This window comes from Globicephala melas, chromosome 4 (assembly GCF_963455315.2).
Source record: "Globicephala melas chromosome 4, mGloMel1.2, whole genome shotgun sequence".
Lineage (NCBI taxonomy): Eukaryota > Metazoa > Chordata > Mammalia > Artiodactyla > Delphinidae > Globicephala > Globicephala melas.
The window spans coordinates 39,797,152-39,814,673 of NC_083317.1; the positions used below are offsets into that span (position 1 = coordinate 39,797,152).

The following is a 17,522-nucleotide window of genomic DNA, read 5'->3' on the forward strand; positions in this document are numbered from 1 at the left end:
GTGCCTATTACTCAGTGTAATTCGTTATTTGTATTCTGAGTAAACTATCATTAAAACAGAAATGTATAGAATATAAGTTGTGATGCTCCATCACTAGAAAGGATAACGGTTGCTGGCTTTGCTGCTGTTTTAATTGAGATGAAAGTCACATGACATTAATCATTTTAGAGTGAACAGGTCTGTAGCATTTAGTACATTCACAATGGTGTATAACCATGATCTCTAGTTCCAAACCATTTTCATCACTTTAGAATAAAACCTTATATCCATTAAGTAGTGACTCATCCATCCCCCCTCTCTCCAACTCCTGGCAACTATCAATCTGCTTTCTGTCTTTGTGGACCTATTCTGGATATTTCATACGAGTGTAATCATAAAAGACCATTTGTAACTGGCTTCTTTCACTTAGCACGCTTTTGAGGTTTATCCATGTTGCACTATGTATCAGTACTTCATTTTTTTAAATAACTGAACAATATTCCATTATATTATATGTATATACCACAGTTTGTTTATCAATTCATCAGTTCACGGACATTTGGGTTGTTTCCACCTTTTGACTATTGTAAATAGTGCTGCATTTGTGTAGAGAGTATTTGTTTAGGTACTTGTTTCAGTTCTTTTGGGTGAATACCTACGAGGGGAATTGTGAGGTGATTTGGTAATTTTATGTTTAACTTTTTGAGGAACCACCCAACTGTTATCCACAGTGGCTGAAATAATTTACATTCCTACTGGCAGATCAACACTTATTTTCCTTTTTTTGATTATAGCGATTTTGGCAGATGTGAAGTGGTATCTGGTTTTCCTAATGACTAATGATATTTTGCATCTTTTCCAAGTGTTTATTGGCCATTTGTGTATCTTTGGAGAAATGTCTATTCAAGGCCTTCACTCATTTATTGAGTTGTTTGTCTTTTGTTTTTGAGCTATCAGAGTTTTTTATATATTCTGGATACTAGACTCATATATAATTTACATATATTTCGTCCCATTTTCTTTCTTTCTTTTTTCTTTTCTTTTTTTTTTTTTTTTTGTGGTACGCGGGCCTCTAACTGCTGTGGCCTCTCCCGTTGCGGAGCACAGGCTCCGGACGCACAGGCTCAGTGGCCGTGGCTCACGCAGCATGTGAGATCTTCCCGGACAAGGGCCCGAACCCGTGTCCCCTGCATTGGCAGGCAGACTCTCAACCACTGCGCCACCAGGGAAGCCCATATTTCCTCCTGTTTTCTACACTGTCTTTTCATTTGGTAATGTCCTTTAATCACAGTTTTTAATTTTCATGAAGTCCAGTTTATCTATTTTTTCTTTTGCTGCTTGTGCTTTTAGTGTCATATCTAAGAATCAGTTGCCAAATCGCAAATCATGTAGATTTTCTCCTGTGTTTTCTTCTGAGTTTTATGATTTTAGCTCTTATATTTGGGTCATTAATCTTTTATGAGTTAATTTTTAAATATGGTGTGAGGTAGGGGTCCAATTTCTTTGTGTGTGTGTGTGTGTGTCATGTGGATATCTAGTTTTCCCAGTGCCATTTGATGAAGAGACTATTCTTTCTATTGTGGTGGTGGTGGTTTTAAATCTACCTCTTTACTAAAAAGGTACTCTAGTGAAATGATTAAGATCACTGATTCAGGAGACAACACTTGGATTCCTTGGGCATATTATTTAAACTTACTAACACTTAGTTTTCTCATATATATAAAATAATAGAAAAAAACAACTCCATGGCATTATTGTGAACATTATACTGTATACTGTATGTAAGCACTTAGCAAGATTCCTGACAATGAGGGAACAGTTTTGGCAAGCATTACTATCCATATCTGTGATCCTTTGAAGAAATCACTATTTAGTAACAGTTAACCCAAATGATTGTCAGTCTCAGACTAATATTTTAATTCTTCAAAAGGTAAGGCTAGGACTTCCCTGGCAGTCCAGTGGTTAAGACTTCGCCTTCCAATGCAGGGGGTGTGGGTTCGACCCCTGCTCAGGGAGCTAAGATCCCATGTGCCTCACAGCCAAAAAACCAAAACATAAAACAGAAACAATATTGTAACAAATTCAATAAAGACTTTAAAAATGGTCCACATCAAAAAACAATCTTTTAAACAAAAAGGTGAGACCGGTGGATCCAGATGAATTGAGATAAATGAGAAAGACATTAACAATAACTGGACACTTCAAATATATCAGGGCATTGTGTATGTTATTTACTCCTTAACAACAATCCTAATTTTGTAAGAAACCTGAGGTTTAGAGTGTTAACTAACTTTGCAAGGTATCATCATATAATTATCAAGTGGCAGAGGTGCGATTCAAATCCAGGTCTGCTTCATTGGAAGGTTGGCTGCTTCACTCTGTTATGATGACTTAGTGTAGAAAAAAAAGATTTAATAAACACATTGCTTGTCTTCCTTCTTGGAATTTCATGTAATACTGGAGTAAGGAGAGATAAGAAGGGTGTGTGTGTGTGTGTGCATGTGTGTGTGTGTGTGTGCACGTGTGTGTGTGTGCATGTGTGTATGCATACGAAATATACATATATATGCCATATAAAACATTGTATAATAATCAGTTCTCTAAGGGAGTATTTTACTGTGATTTATATATACTTTTGGCTAAACTATAGCATATTTGCACTTCTGTACTTTTTTATATAATCGATATTTATAATTTGTTTTAACATTTGATTAATTTTTAGTATATTGAATTGAAACAAAAAAAATTAACATCTTGTAATTTAAGGTTTTTTTGGGTTTTTTTTTAATTGAGGTTTCTGAGTCCAGTATTTTAAATGGTATTGAAGAAGATTTTACAGCTCATACATTTAGGTTTCTTTTGTGGTTCTCTTAGATGTAATAAAGGAACAGAATCGAGAGTTACGAGGAACACAGAGGGCTATAATCAGAGATCGAGCAGCTTTAGAGAAACAAGAAAAACAGCTGGTAAGTAAAACATTAAATTTCAGTTTAACTTTTCAAACAAATTTAGAAATCAGTGTTGGAATAATTAGCTAACTAGGAAAAAGACACGACAGGTGGTAAGTGATTTACTTTACTAAGAAATGACGTTTAACGTCTTCCTGCAATTTCTGCTTACCTTTGTTTACTGTGTCATTCTGCTGACTTTTATCAGGATTCTGTGTATTCTGCTGATTATATTCTTCAGTTTGTGAAAGACATGAATGCCTAGGAAGAAATATTGCTTAAAGCAGCCACCTTCTTGTCAGTTAACAGCAAAGATAAAATAGTCCTAGAAAACAAGAGAGTGTTACAAGAAAATAATTATGTTAACTCATAGGTGTCTTACTTGATATTTTAACTGTTATTGGGTCTGTGATAATAAATGTACTTTTTTAATAGATTGGCTATCTTTCTGTATTTTTATGCTTTTAAATGTATGTTGCTTAAAATATTTTTTAAAACCAGCATGTTTGAGGTATACTTGACATGCAGTTGACTGTACATTTTTAAAGCATACAATTTGATACATTTTAACATATGTATTAACTCATGAAACCATTACTACAGTCAAGATAATGAACATATCCATCATCACCAAAAGTTTCCTTTTTCCCTTTGTAGTCCCTTCTACCCATCCCTCCCTGTTTCCCTCCATAGTTAGGCAACACTGATCTGTCATTGTAGATTAGTTTACATTTCCTAGAATTTTATACAGATGGAATCATAAAGTGAATTCATTTTTATATGGCTTCTTTCATTCATAATTATTTTGAGATTAATCAGTGTTGTTACATGTATGAATACTAACTCCTTTTTATTGATGAATGTTATTTCATTGTGTGGACATTTCACAGTTTGTCTATCCCATTCACCAACCAGTGGACATTTGGGTTATTTCCAGGTTTCAGCTATTTTGATAAAGGTTGTTATAAACATTCAGTTGAAGTCTTTGTTTGAACATATGTTTCCTAGGGGTGGGATTGCTTGGTAGATCACAGGTTAAATGTATGTTTGACTGTATACGAATGCTAAATAATTTTTTAAAGTTGTTGTTCCCACCAGTTATATATGAGAGTATATATATAACTATAATATTTTCTGTTCCCACCAGTTATATATGAGAATAAAATTGTTTCACATCCCAGCCAATAGTTGGAGTTTACAGTCTTCATATTTTAGCCATTCTAGTGGTGTTTAGTAGATTGTCATTTTAAATTGCATTTCCCTAATCACTAATGATGTTCAGCATCTTTTCATGTGCCTGTTCACCATTTAAATATTTTCTTTGCCAAAGTGTCTATTGAAATATTTTACCTATTTTTTTCATCAAGTTTTCTAATTATTTAGTTGTGAGAGTTCTTTATATATTCTGAGTGCAAGTGCTTTATTGAATATATGTCTTGCAGTTATTTTTTCCAGTTCTTGGCTTGGTCCTTCATTTCCCTAAGAGTGTCTTTTGAGGAACAGAAGATTTTTATTTTGATCAAGTGAAATTTATTTATTTTTTTTCTTCTGTGATTTAGTACTTTTAGTGTCCTATCTAAGAAATCTTTGCTTAACCCTAAGTCACTAATATTTTCTCTGAGATTTTCTTCTAGAAGTATTATAATTTCAGTTCTTACATTTAGGACTGTGAATCTTACTGAATTAAATTTTACTGTGTTGTCAGGTCAGGGTAGAGGTTCATGTTTTGCATTTGGATATTCAGTTGCTCCATCATCATTTGTTGGTGACATCTTTCCCTATTCAAATACCTTGTCATCTTTGCGGAAAATCATTTGTTCAAATACACGTGGGCCTCATTCTTGACTCTATGCTCTTCCATTGACCTATATGACTGTTCTTTTTTTTTTAACATCTTTATTAGAGTATAATTGCTTTACTATATAACTATTTTTAAGCCAATACCACACTGTTTTTACTAACACTTAATAATTAAGTCTTAAAGTTGTATAGCATTAACCCTTAAGTTTTGTGCTTCTTTTTAAAATTGTTTTGGCTATTTTAGGTGCTTTGTATTTCCCTATGAACTTTAAAGTAAATTTGTCAATTTCTACAAAAAAGGATCAGATTTTGATTGGGATTACATTGAACCAATTTGGCATCTTAACAATGTTAATCTTTCAACCCATGAGCATGCTATATCTCTCTATTTATTTAGATTAAAATTTTTCTCAGCAGTATTTGTACTTGTAATTATACTAATCCTGTGCTTCTTTCATCAGATTTCTGATTTTGTGTTGCTGGTATTTAGAAATACATTCATTTTTTTGTATATTGATCTTTTATCCTGTAACCTTCCTAAACTCACTTATTCTAGTAACCTGTTTGTGGATTCTGTTCTATTTTATTATCTCTTTCTACATAGACAGTCATGTCATCTGTGTAAATAAAATTTTTCATCTTCCTTTTCAATCTTAATGCTTTTTTTTTTTTATACCTTATTACACTGGCCAGGACTTCCAATGTTAAAAGTGGTTTATAACCTCTTTTTACTGATTTTAGGGGAAGACATTCAGTCTTTCATCATTAAGTATGATATTAACTGTAGGCTTTTTGTAGAGGCCCTTTCTCAGGTTGAGGAAGTTCCTTTTGTATCTAGTTTGTTGAGAGTTTTTATCAGGAATTAATTTTGTCAAGTGCTGCTTTTTTTTTTTTTTTTTTTGCATCTGTTGAGATGATGATTATGTAGTTCTTCTTCTTTAGTCTGTTAGTATAGTGAATTATGTCATTGATGAATTCCAAAGTTGAATTCCAAAGCTGAATCAAGCTTTTGCTACTGGGATAAACTTCGTTGGTAATGATGAATTTTTTAAAAATACTTTTATTTCTATTTGCTGAAATTTTCATAAGAATATTAGCATCTCTGTTCATAAAAGCTGTTAATTTGTAGTTATCTTTTTGTATAGTGTCTTTATGTGGTTTTGACGTCAGAGTACTGCTGACCTTAAAGCATGAATTGGCAAGTGCGCCTTACTGTTTCATTTACTGGAAGGGTTTGTGTATTTCTTTCTTAAATGTTTGATAGGTTTCATCAGTAAAGCCATTGGGAGTGAAGTTTTCTTTGTGGATAGATTTTAAGCTACACAAAAATCTATCTTTGTGGATAGATTTTTAAATTCTAAAATTTTCAATTTTTAGAAAATAGATATAGAATGGATCACGCTATCTACCTTTCTGAATGAGATTTGGTAGTGTGTATCTGTCAAGTAATTTGTCCATTTCTACTAAATTTTAAAAGGTAATGACATCGTGTTTATAATATTTTTTATTATTCTTTAACATCTTTAGGATATAAAGTGATGCCTCCCTTTACATTCCCAATATTTATCGTTTGTGTGTTCTCTCTGTCTGTCTCAGTTTTTTTCCCTCTTCTGACTGGCTAGTGGTTTATCAATTTGATCAATTTCCTGTAAAAAAACAGCCTTTGATCTCATTAATTTTCTGTATTTTTTTCTTTCCTAGTTCATACATTTCTTGTTTATATTATTTCCTTCCTTTTGTTTACTTTATGTTTTATTTGCTCTTCTTTCTACTTTCTCTATTTTGAAGCCGACGAGATATTCATTTTTTTAATGTAAGCTCTAATGCTATACGTTTCTAAGAATTTTTTTTAAACTGCAGCTCACACGTTTTGATATGGGGCATTTTCATTTTATTAATTTAAAATATTATCTCATTTCCCCTCTGATTTTTTTCTTTAACCCATGACTTATTTCAAACCACATTGTTTGATATCTGCTTCTGTTTTTCCTTTCATATTTTTCTTACTGCTTTCTAGTTTAATTTTACTGTAGTTAGAGATCATACCTCATATGATTTCAATCCTTTTATATTTGTTGAGCCTTGTTTTCTGTTACAGAATATGGTATATTTTGGTGATTTTTATTTTTAGTGTACACTTGCAAAGAGTGAGTATTCTGCTGTTGGCGATGGAGCTTTTAGTAAATGTTGCTTAGGTCAAGTTGGTGATAGTGTTTTTGTAAATCTTCTGTATCATTACAGATTTTCTGTCCACTTGTCCTAACAAGTACAGCAATATACTTAAGAAAGGAGCTGTTGATACCCCTCATCCTAGTTATGTATTTGTCTGTTATGCCTTTCAGTTCTATCAGTTTTTGCTTCATAAATTTGGAAGTACTGTTTTAGGTGCGTACACATTTAGGATTGTTTTGACACCTTTATGTATTAATTCCTTTATTATTATTGAAATGCCCCTTTTTATTCTGGTAAGTTAAGTTTTTTTGATCTGGTTAATGTAACCACTCCAAATTTCCAGATTTTAGTAAGTATTTATATAGAATATATTCTTCTATCCTTTTACCTAGCTCTATTTAGCTTTGTTTTGGTAATTAAATTTGGTTTCTTGAGATAGCATATAATTGCCTTTATGTTCTTATCTAATATAACAGTCTGCCTTTTATTTGAGATGGAGACGGATCTTTTCACCTAACATAATTGTCTATATTACTAGCTTTAAATATACCACTGTGGTCTTCTATTTTGCTATCTCCTACCAACTCTTTGTTTGATTTTTTTTTTTTTTCCCTTTTTTCCTACCTGCTTTTGGGTTGAGTTTTTAAATTCTCTTCTGGGCTTTATGTGAGTACTGTTTTGTAGACTTGTTTTGTATTTCTGGATGAAGGTACTAGTTCTCTCTTTTCCATGTAGACATGTAGAATAAATTTCCCTCTCATATTACTATTTCTGTGACTTTATACTAGCCTCTTTCTTTTTTCATAATCAGGGTGAAATGGTATACTGTATATGTTCAGTCTATTCTTCTTAAATCATTGAGGACTTCCCCTTAATGATTTTGTTCCCCTCTCTTAGGAATTAGAAATTAAGAAAATGGCCAAGATTGGTAATAAAGAAGCTTGCAGAGTTTTAGCCAAACAGCTTGTACATCTAAGGAAACAGAAAACAAGAACTTTTGCTGTAAGTTCAAAAGTCACGTCTATGTCCACACAAACAAAAGTGATGAACTCCCAGATGAAGATGGCAGGAGCAATGTCTACTACAGCAAAAGTAAGTGGGAACCTTTATATCCATAGCTTTATGATTTTATCTGAGATATTTAAATGTCAGTATTCAGATTAGATTCAAATTAAATTTAAAGCACCCTCTGATATATATGTGTTACAGAATCTTTCTAATTTTTAATAAAATGAGTTATAATACTACATAATCCAGATAAATATTTCTAGATTTTTTTATTGATTTGTTTTAATATAAAAATTTTTGTTCCAGGGCAGTTCCACTGTTGCAAGATTATATGTAGCTTCTAAATTTTTAAAATTGACTTAAAACATCATTTTAAGATTTTTGGCCTTATTTCATTATGCCGTAAGTTTTGGTATAATAATTTGAATAATAATTTTCTCTTGATTCATTTTCATGAATATGTCAGAAGGACACATGAGTATCGTGAGAAGAAGTTATCAGTTAATTTTTATCAGGAACTTAAGTTTAACTTACAGTCTTTACATTAAAAAAATTAGTGTTTTTACTATAGACCTTAAAGGACTGTGAGCCTTTCAGACATTTAATAAGTAATGAGCTCTTTGATGTATATTAAGAATTGTGAGAAATCATAAATTCCAGACAAAGGCTCTGCCCTCACAGATCTTATATAGTTCAGTCGGAGATGGGAGGAGGTTAAGATGTGTCTGACAAGGAAACTCACTATACATCAGTCTGTGCTAGGTTTCAGTAAACTGCACAGATCCCTGAATAGTACTTACTGTACATAAGATGGACACATTCTATTTCCATGTGTTCTGCAGTTTAAAAGGCAATCATACTTGATCTGAAAGACTTTGCAGAAGACCTACGTCTTAAATATCAATAGGCTTTAAATAAAGGGAAGAAAGAATATGAATGTGAAGAGCAAAAGGAAGAAAAGTTACAGAGGAGAGAAAGTACAGGTTTATATTAGGAAAATAATACATAACAGTTGATTCTCATTATTTGCAGTAGTTATGTTCTATAAAGTCAGGAATACTGAATTAGGGAATATCAAACCATTGCTCCTAGGGGAAATGCAGGCTTAGGTTCCTGTGAGCCTTGGATCACAATTTTTGTCAACCAGTCTATACCTAACCCTGTTTTATATGTTTCTGTTGAAAGACACCTTACTTATCATAGTTGATCATTAACATTGAACTCATGGTCAGTAGCACTGTAACTCATGCCTGAAAAAAGCTTATCTAACAAATGTATTTTTTCCACATTTGTATTTTTTCCAATTTTTCCACATTTGATCCAAGGCACGTCACAGGCTTCTTGCACTTAGAAACGCTAGACCACACTTCAGTACATTTTAACCCTCAACCAACCAAAGGCACAAAATAAACCGCAAAGAAAACACTAATTTACAGTATTAGTGCTGAGTCAAGATGGCAGAGTGTCACCTTGCTTGAACAAAGCTGGAAACGTGTGTTGGGTGACTCAGATGTTTTGCAGCTCTGCGCATGTCCACAAGTGAGCACAAAAGTACTGCAAGTGTTGACTTGTTACAAATATATTTTAATGAGTAGGCAAATTCAAAACTAAGGAATCCAGAAATAATGAGGATCAAGTATAATTGCCTTTTAGACTGCAGAACACATGAAAATAGAATGTGCCTATCTTATGTACAGTGGCACATTTGTTCCTTAAAAAAACAGAATATTTCAATATACCTTCGTTCTGTTAGTTTTTACTCTCTAGGAATCTTAGTCATCTTACAGTGAAAAACACAGTTAAAGGCAAAAACTTTTTTTTCCTTTTTTGGTTTTACCAAATTGACAGAACTAAATGTCTGTCTAATTTGAGGAAAAGGTCATATCTGAAGATCACACACCTGGACTGGATAACATTTCAATAATGTTGAGGAGGAAGACTACTCATTTTGCAATTTTCTGCAGGTGACAGGGGAGGAAAAGGTACCTAATGTGGTCCTGCCATATAGCAATGTATGAATTAGTTTTCACTTAAATTTCTCAGAAATTTATTAATTCAGGAAATATTTGTTTAGGTCCCCTAAGTAGGAATTATAATAAGTGATGGAGATGAAATGGAAAGCAAAACCAGGCAAGGGCTTAACCTGTAATAGGTTAAAGTCTATTTAAAAGGCAGCCTGTTTGAGATGTAGTTTAGTGCAGTGATTAAAAACATAAGCTTTGGAGTCAGATTACTTGGGTTCAGATCTCACTTGGTAGCTATGTGACCTTAGCAAGCTATTTCACCTTCCTATACCTTCATTTTCCATTTGTAATGGAGGGGAAATGGTAATACCTAGCACATAAAGACTTGTTAGGTTTAAATGTCAATTAACTTTAAATATTGTACGTAAAGTGCTTAGAACAGTGCCTGGCACACAGAAAGCTAATATATATAGGCATCAGCTGCTCTATTATCACTGTCAGCATCCTTGTTGTTTTTAGTATATTTTTGTAACAGTAATGTAATTTGCGAGTAAAGTAATGTAATTTACACCAATAAATAAAATTTTAATCTATAGTGAGTAGGATTTAACAGGGGTATCTGTTCTAACCTAGGGTGTCAGGGACTACTTCCCTAAGGAAGTTGTATGTAAACTGAAATCTGAAGTATTGATAGTGAAAGCAAATAAAGAAGAGCATTCCAGGTGAGGGACAGTATATGCAAAGGTCCTGTGGCAGGAGGAAACATAGCACATTTAAGGAAATGTTAGATCAGTGTGTCTAGAGGACAGTGGTGTAGAATGAGACTGGCTTGTTAATCAGAGTTCAGATGGTGCTTGGTATCACAGGTCAATTATGGAATTTGGCTTTTAATACTAAAAGCAATGCAAAGCCACTGGAGAGTTAGGTATGTGTGGGCTGGTGGGGGTTGGGGGAGTACAGTGTCATACTTGCAAAGATTACTTTGGCTGCAGCATGCATAAAAGACTGTGTTTGCTTTGTATCTTTGAAACTGACATATTTCATATAATACACACATATAATATATACACAGACACATATATAATAATAATATATAAAATATTTTGGCCTTACTAGGTGGCATTAATTTCTTTCAACAAAAGTAGTTGTGAATATAAAATGTAAGAGAATTCTTTTCATGTATTTTTGCAAAACTCAATGTTTTGAACATTTCTTGAAATCATGGTTTAAAATGAATTAATAGGTTAAATATGTATGCTAGTATATCCTTTAATTTAGACATTAAAACTTTTGAAATTTTTTGAAAAAATTAAACAATTCTTTTTAATTTAGACATTACCTGCTTGCCACATTATAGGCAAATGTAGTTTTCCCATTTGAATAGCAGTGGATTTTATGTTGTCAGTGTTTTTTTTTTTTTGCGGTACGCGGGCCTCTCCCGTTGCGGAGCACAGCCTCCGGACGCGCAGGCTCAGCGGCCATGGTTCACGGGCCTAGCCACTCCGCGGCATGTGGGATCTTCCCGGACCGGGGCACAAAACCGTGTCCCCTGCATCGGCAAGCGGACTCTCAACCACTGCGCCACCAGGGAAGCCCCAGTGTTTTTTATTATATAATTTTTTGCCTACTGTTCAGATGAGGTTTTTCGTAGTTGTCTTTATTATATAGATGTTAAGCAGATGGTTTCCAAATGAGCATTTCATTTTTTTTCTAGAATACTAACGCTATTATGTTTGATTATGGTAGAATATCTTTAAGAAACCTGCCTTTTATTGATGTGCTCCCTTTGGACTTACTCCATAGTAAAATTTTCATAATTATGTAGCTAACGTGAATCTTTTCATATATTTAGACAATGCAGGCAGTTAACAAGAAGATGGATCCACAAAAGACATTACAAACAATGCAGAATTTCCAGAAGGAAAACATGAAAATGGAAATGACTGAAGAAATGAGTAAGTTTAATAACTTGTAATGAAATTTACAGGTTTTTCTCTTTGAATTAGCAAGTTTATTTACTAGCAACCTCATATTCTCATCCACGAAGGCACAAATGATGAGAAAAGAAATGATACAGCTCCCTTCTAGATAGATGACTATATTGTAATTTCATTGTATTTTTATATAAGGCTCAAAATTCTATTAACATTTAACTGAAGGAAAAATATAAAATATGTGATGCCATACTTCTATGCCATATTGGCCTCAGCAGTCTTACTTTGTTGATTAGAGGACCGAAACCAACTTGTGAATAAAATAACTCTTCCTGGTATAAGTTAGATAGTTTAAGAGTTGTGTTGATTCTTTCATACTATAGAAGATCTGTAAATATATATAGAAGATATATTTTTATTTTTTCATACTATAGAATATCTAATGTATATCTATCTATATATAAATTTAATGTATATATTTCATGCTATAGAAAATCTATTTATATTGGAGGTAGAGATAACGGAGTTCTTTCTTTTTTCTTTTTCCCTTTCCAGAGTCTAAATTTAATATTTAATTTTCTTCTTTTTGAGTATAAACTACAGGCTGTGGTGGAAATATGAGGAATAAAATGAACAAAGCTATAAAAAAAATTTATCATCACACCACCCAGATATAGTTAGGGTTAACATTGTATATGTCTTTCCTATATTTCTCCATATCTTATAAAATGAGATAATATACCATGGACAATTTTGAATCTTACCTTGCCTTTAAAAAACAGTAGTATAACATAAACATGTACTCATTACCTTGAATTTTCTCTGAAGTCTATTTTTTTAATGGCTTTAATATTATGTAACATCAATATACCCTAATTTATTGAACCATTCTTACATTGGTCAATAAGATTGTTTTAAAATGTTCAATGTATTTGATAATCCTTTGATAAATATGTTTCTTTGAATTTCTTCAATGTTCTTAGAGTATTAACTTTTATAAAGCTTTTGATTCATACTGCCAGACTTTTTCCAGAAGGACTATACCCATCTTTATTTCACCGATAATAAATGAGTGACCCTTCACAACACCCTGATCAACATTGAATCATTATTTGTATGATATGTCAAAGCTGGCATCATTATTTCGCAAAGATATTTTCTAATTGTTTTACAACTATGTCGGGATATGCCAGTTTAGTTCTGCTTATCTGCTAGCATTTTAATTTAATGGCATTTATTGCATAAAATAGTATCTAATTAAATTACTAGGATTACTAAATTTACCTTTGTTCTAGTATTCTATTTCAGAGTATCTATTTTCCTTCTAAGGTTTAATGATACTGTACATGTATCTTTGATAGTTCCAAAAATTGTTTACTTTAGTTTTTACTTTGAACCTTTACTTTTAAAAATATAATTTTTCGAAGACATCATTAGTGAATTTTTAATGACTGAGGGAATTGTCTTTTATATAATGATCACGGTATCTAATATGTTTATGTGGACTCCAGTGGTGACACAGGTGTGAGCAGATCTTAACAGAGGGATTAACTATTCCATTAAGCTATAATGAAGAGAATCATAAGCTTGTACTTAAAACTTGTATCTGTCACAATTCTTGTTTGTGTTTTAGTAATTTGAAAGTGAGTCTGAAAGAATAGTAGTTATTGGTGGTTACTTGTTTTTTCAGTAAGGTATTTTAACATTAGTATTTTCACCCAAAGATAAATTCAAGGTTTAAATGGACATGTCTTTGTCCAATTAGAATTTATATTGTACAGTGTTGCTCCAACGCTTGTTCACATTTAGATTTTGGAAACAAGATCTTTGGGAAATTTTTATTACATCCTGATTACACCATTCTGGTGTTTCTCCTCCATCCTTTTCTTTCATTTTTTCTGCAAGTCGTTTTGCATTCAGGCCCTTATAAACTCTGACCTGGACTCCCCACCTCCCTTGTTACTTCACTATAATCTGAGTATCACTGCTAAATTATTTTTCTAGAAGCTTACCTCTGAGTGTGCTGATCATATTCCCACAGTGGCTTCTTTCTGACTACAAAATAAAATCCTACATTATAAATCAATATTGACCTGAAACAATATTCAGGTCAAGCCCCTTTATTTTGTCAGTGCGAATACTGAGGCTCAGAGAGGTAAAATGACTTCCCCCAAAGTTGCACAGGTAATAAGTGGAAGAATTGAGATTGTAATTAAAGTCTTAACATTCATTTGACTTCTTCGGAGATGATATTCCACTTTTCTGGCCTTTAGCTGTTTAGCTTTTTCCAATTGACTTTATACTATTAAACTAACACAAAAAATTAAATTATCAAACCGTGCTCATACAAATCAGAGATCTTAACCAATATCAAGCTTTAGTAGCAATGTCAAGGATATAAGCTATTAAGATGTACATGCAAAACAAGGAGAGTGGTGGACGTCCCAAATGACTCTCCAAATCTTTTCTTTCCATATCAGACATAAGCTCTTTGACCTAGCATAAGAGATGATGTGTCCAATAGGTTTGCTTATCATCTCATGTTGAAAAGAGCATTTTAGGAAATATATTAAATTTATACCTCAGATGGTCACCTACCTTTTATGTTATTTTCTAGGGAGTCATGGATATAAACCCATAGATAGTAGCTATAGCAATACCAAAGCAAAAACAGCCTGCTAGGAGCATTCCATAAACAAGGACTCTCTTGCTAGCAAATATTAGTCTGTTTACCAGGAGCCCAATTCGCAGTGTGCTTACAGAGAGATCAGACTAGGTTACTTGTCTTCCTTTCTCTGGGGGCATTCCCCGGTGATCATGTTAGTAATGATCACAGGCCAGTTGCTTTAATTCTTTCCTTCTCAACCATTTTCCATTTATACATCTTAAATAAACAGAGGAACTTACTCTTTCTTATATATATTCCCTATTGTCTTTGCTCACACTACGCTATCTCTGTTTGGTTAAATCCTATGTGTTCTTCAAGGACCATCTCACATTTTACTTCCCCCCAGGTGGATATACTCTCTTCCCTTTGAAGCTTTATAATCATTTACCTTTCCATTTATCACAAACTTTATTTTTTTTTCTGTTCTACTTAAGTGTAAACTACCTAAGATCTTTACTTTTCTCCATCTATTCATAAATTTTATTTGTACTGTGTAAATTACATAGTTGGGCCTTTTTCTAAAAATATAAACCTAACCTGAAATCTGTTTGAAAGTAACTGCTTTGTTTCCTCCCCTCCTCTCAAGTCAATGACACACTTGATGACATCTTTGATGGCTCTGATGATGAAGAAGAAAGCCAAGATATTGTGAATCAAGTTCTTGATGAAATTGGAATTGAAATCTCTGGAAAGGTATGAATGTCTTATTCTCTCAGTTGGAAATATTTTCTCTATCATTTGTGTCACTTAATTGTTTTAAGTTTTCCTTTATGTTAGGTTGCATATTTTTAATATTTGTTTGAAAAGTAAATTACACCGGTTTGCAGCACATCCTTTATGTCCTATCCCAAAAGTTTGATAATACACATTTTTTCTCTTTTTCTCTCTTTAATATAGATGGCCAAAGCTCCATCAGCAGCCCGAAGCTTACCATCTGCCTCTACTTCAAAGGCTACAATCTCCGATGAAGAGATTGAACGGCAACTCAAAGCTTTAGGAGTAGATTAATCAAAAAAGCCATTATATTTTGCCTATTATAATTATTTAGTATAAACCAGGCACAGTGCAGATTTCTTTTACAAAACACATTTATTTTGCAAAAATGAAGACCATGAGTAAACAGTTGTTTCCTAACCCATGGCTGTTTTGAATCTTTTGCCAAAGAATGACAATGATGCAAAAATGGGAACAGTTTGGATTTTAATTAAAACTGTTTAGGAGTGATGATGTGTAAATGTTGACTTCTGCATGGCATAGAGAAATTATATTCATTACTTAGCGTAGTTTATGTTCTAAATCTTTTTCACTGAATACAAATCTTGTTAAAGCCACTAGGCACCAGCTTAAAGAGACCTGTAAAAATATTAAAAGTATATCATTAATTCTGTATCTGTTAACTTGTCCTTTGTAAGCGATATGTGTTATGACCATAGGTGGTTTACCTGCCAAATTATTTTTAAATTACCTAAACGAAGAGTGCTATTTAAACATCTGTCTTAAACAAAAACTGTTATGAGCTTTTCTTTTCTTTTTTTTTCCTTTGGGAGAACATTCTAGTTGGTAAGTTTCTTACCTTTCAAAATGTGCTTGGCACCTGCCTTAAATAGCACAAACATATTGTGCACATCTTTAAATCATTTTAACTGACAGAAAAGAATTACATTTTAAACTCAAACTGAAGCCTTTTACAAAAATTATCCAGGCTCTTTTTTGTAAAGCTTATAAAAGTGAATTAAATATAATTAGCAAAAAGAGACACTGAATTAATAACATTTTTTAGTAATAAAACAATATATTTTGATCTTTCTTCCAAGAACTTAGATTTTCTCCATATGAGTTATAATTTAATCTCCTTAGTTTTGAACTGTATTAATGTGTACACTGAACCCTCTAAATTGAAGCCATCATTCTCAGTTGAATAACACTACTATGACAGTACTCAACCTAAATTTTAAAAATTAGCATTTTTTCTTGGTAAATAAACTATAACTTTGTCAGAAATTACTGCCTGAATGTGTATTAATGTATTAGCTGCATTTTTTAAGGTAAAGTTGCTATGGTATTTAATGTATGGATAGAAAGTGAGAATAAGTGAAGAAGTGGCAGATTAGTTAGAATTTAGAATTAGGTTAGCTTTGAAAAATGATGTTGTCATATATGGGTTCTAGCACATCCCACCATAAAAACTCTTCTGGAGGAGATCAGATAGGTGTAACCTGGTTAATTTCGGATAATGGATATTTTGGACTAATATGGACAACATCAATACATTTTAGGACTAGTAGACATGTGGCATATGGATTGGTGAGAAAAACAAAAACCTAAACTTTCCAGTTTATAATCCATAAACCATTTTATAATGTTCAAAGATAAGATTCCGTTATTGATAATATTAAATGCAGTTACCCTGAACATTGATGGGTCAAAACATTTTACTGGATTATGGAATGTTAACCCAGAACTTGTTTTGATTCTTGGATGTACATAATAATGCTAACTAACTTTCTTGTTTACTTTCTTGTTTACATGTGGGGGGTTTTGTTTTTAAAATTATTTTGTTAAAAAAAAAATCCCAATAAAGGTTTATTGCTGTTATGCTTTTTTTTTCCTTTAATTCTATTTTTGGTTTCTGCTAAAGTTAAACGTTTTATGCATATCTGGTAATTTTTCAAAAGACTGATTTTTATTACTTTCTTGGAAGGAAAAATTAGATAACTCTGCTACTTACATTTTAGCAATAATTATCTTTTTAAGAATTAGCAGCTGTTACAAGACTGATGTCTGTGAATAGAGTAAGTAAGAATTGGTGGTTTTACATGACATTTATTTGACAGTTTCTTTCTTAGAACTTCCAGGGGATAACCATTTTTAAACAGATAGGTCTTAGAGCTTATTTTTTAAATTTCAGTCAAAAATGGATGCCACAGAAGACTTTGGGATCCAAAGGAAAAAGTAGAGTCATTCTGATTTGGCTACATTTATAAAATGCTCTAGTGGCAGTTTTCACAAACAGTCACTATAAATTTGTAATGTTACACTATCCTTTGCT

General features: G+C 32.5%; 1 protein-coding gene across 1 annotated transcript in view; it reads left to right on the forward strand.

Moving 5' to 3' along the window:
- Positions 1-17,068, forward strand: part of CHMP2B (charged multivesicular body protein 2B) — a 29,859-nt gene extending 12,791 nt beyond the window's left edge. The window contains exons 2-6 of the mRNA XM_030860966.2: positions 2,854-2,945; positions 7,797-7,991; positions 11,724-11,826; positions 15,060-15,166; positions 15,371-17,068. Coding sequence (XP_030716826.1) covers positions 2,854-2,945; positions 7,797-7,991; positions 11,724-11,826; positions 15,060-15,166; positions 15,371-15,481 — 608 coding nt within the window. The 3' untranslated portion in view covers positions 15,482-17,068. The remainder of the gene's footprint in view (positions 1-2,853; positions 2,946-7,796; positions 7,992-11,723; positions 11,827-15,059; positions 15,167-15,370) is intronic.
- Positions 17,069-17,522: the final 454 nt, after the last annotated feature.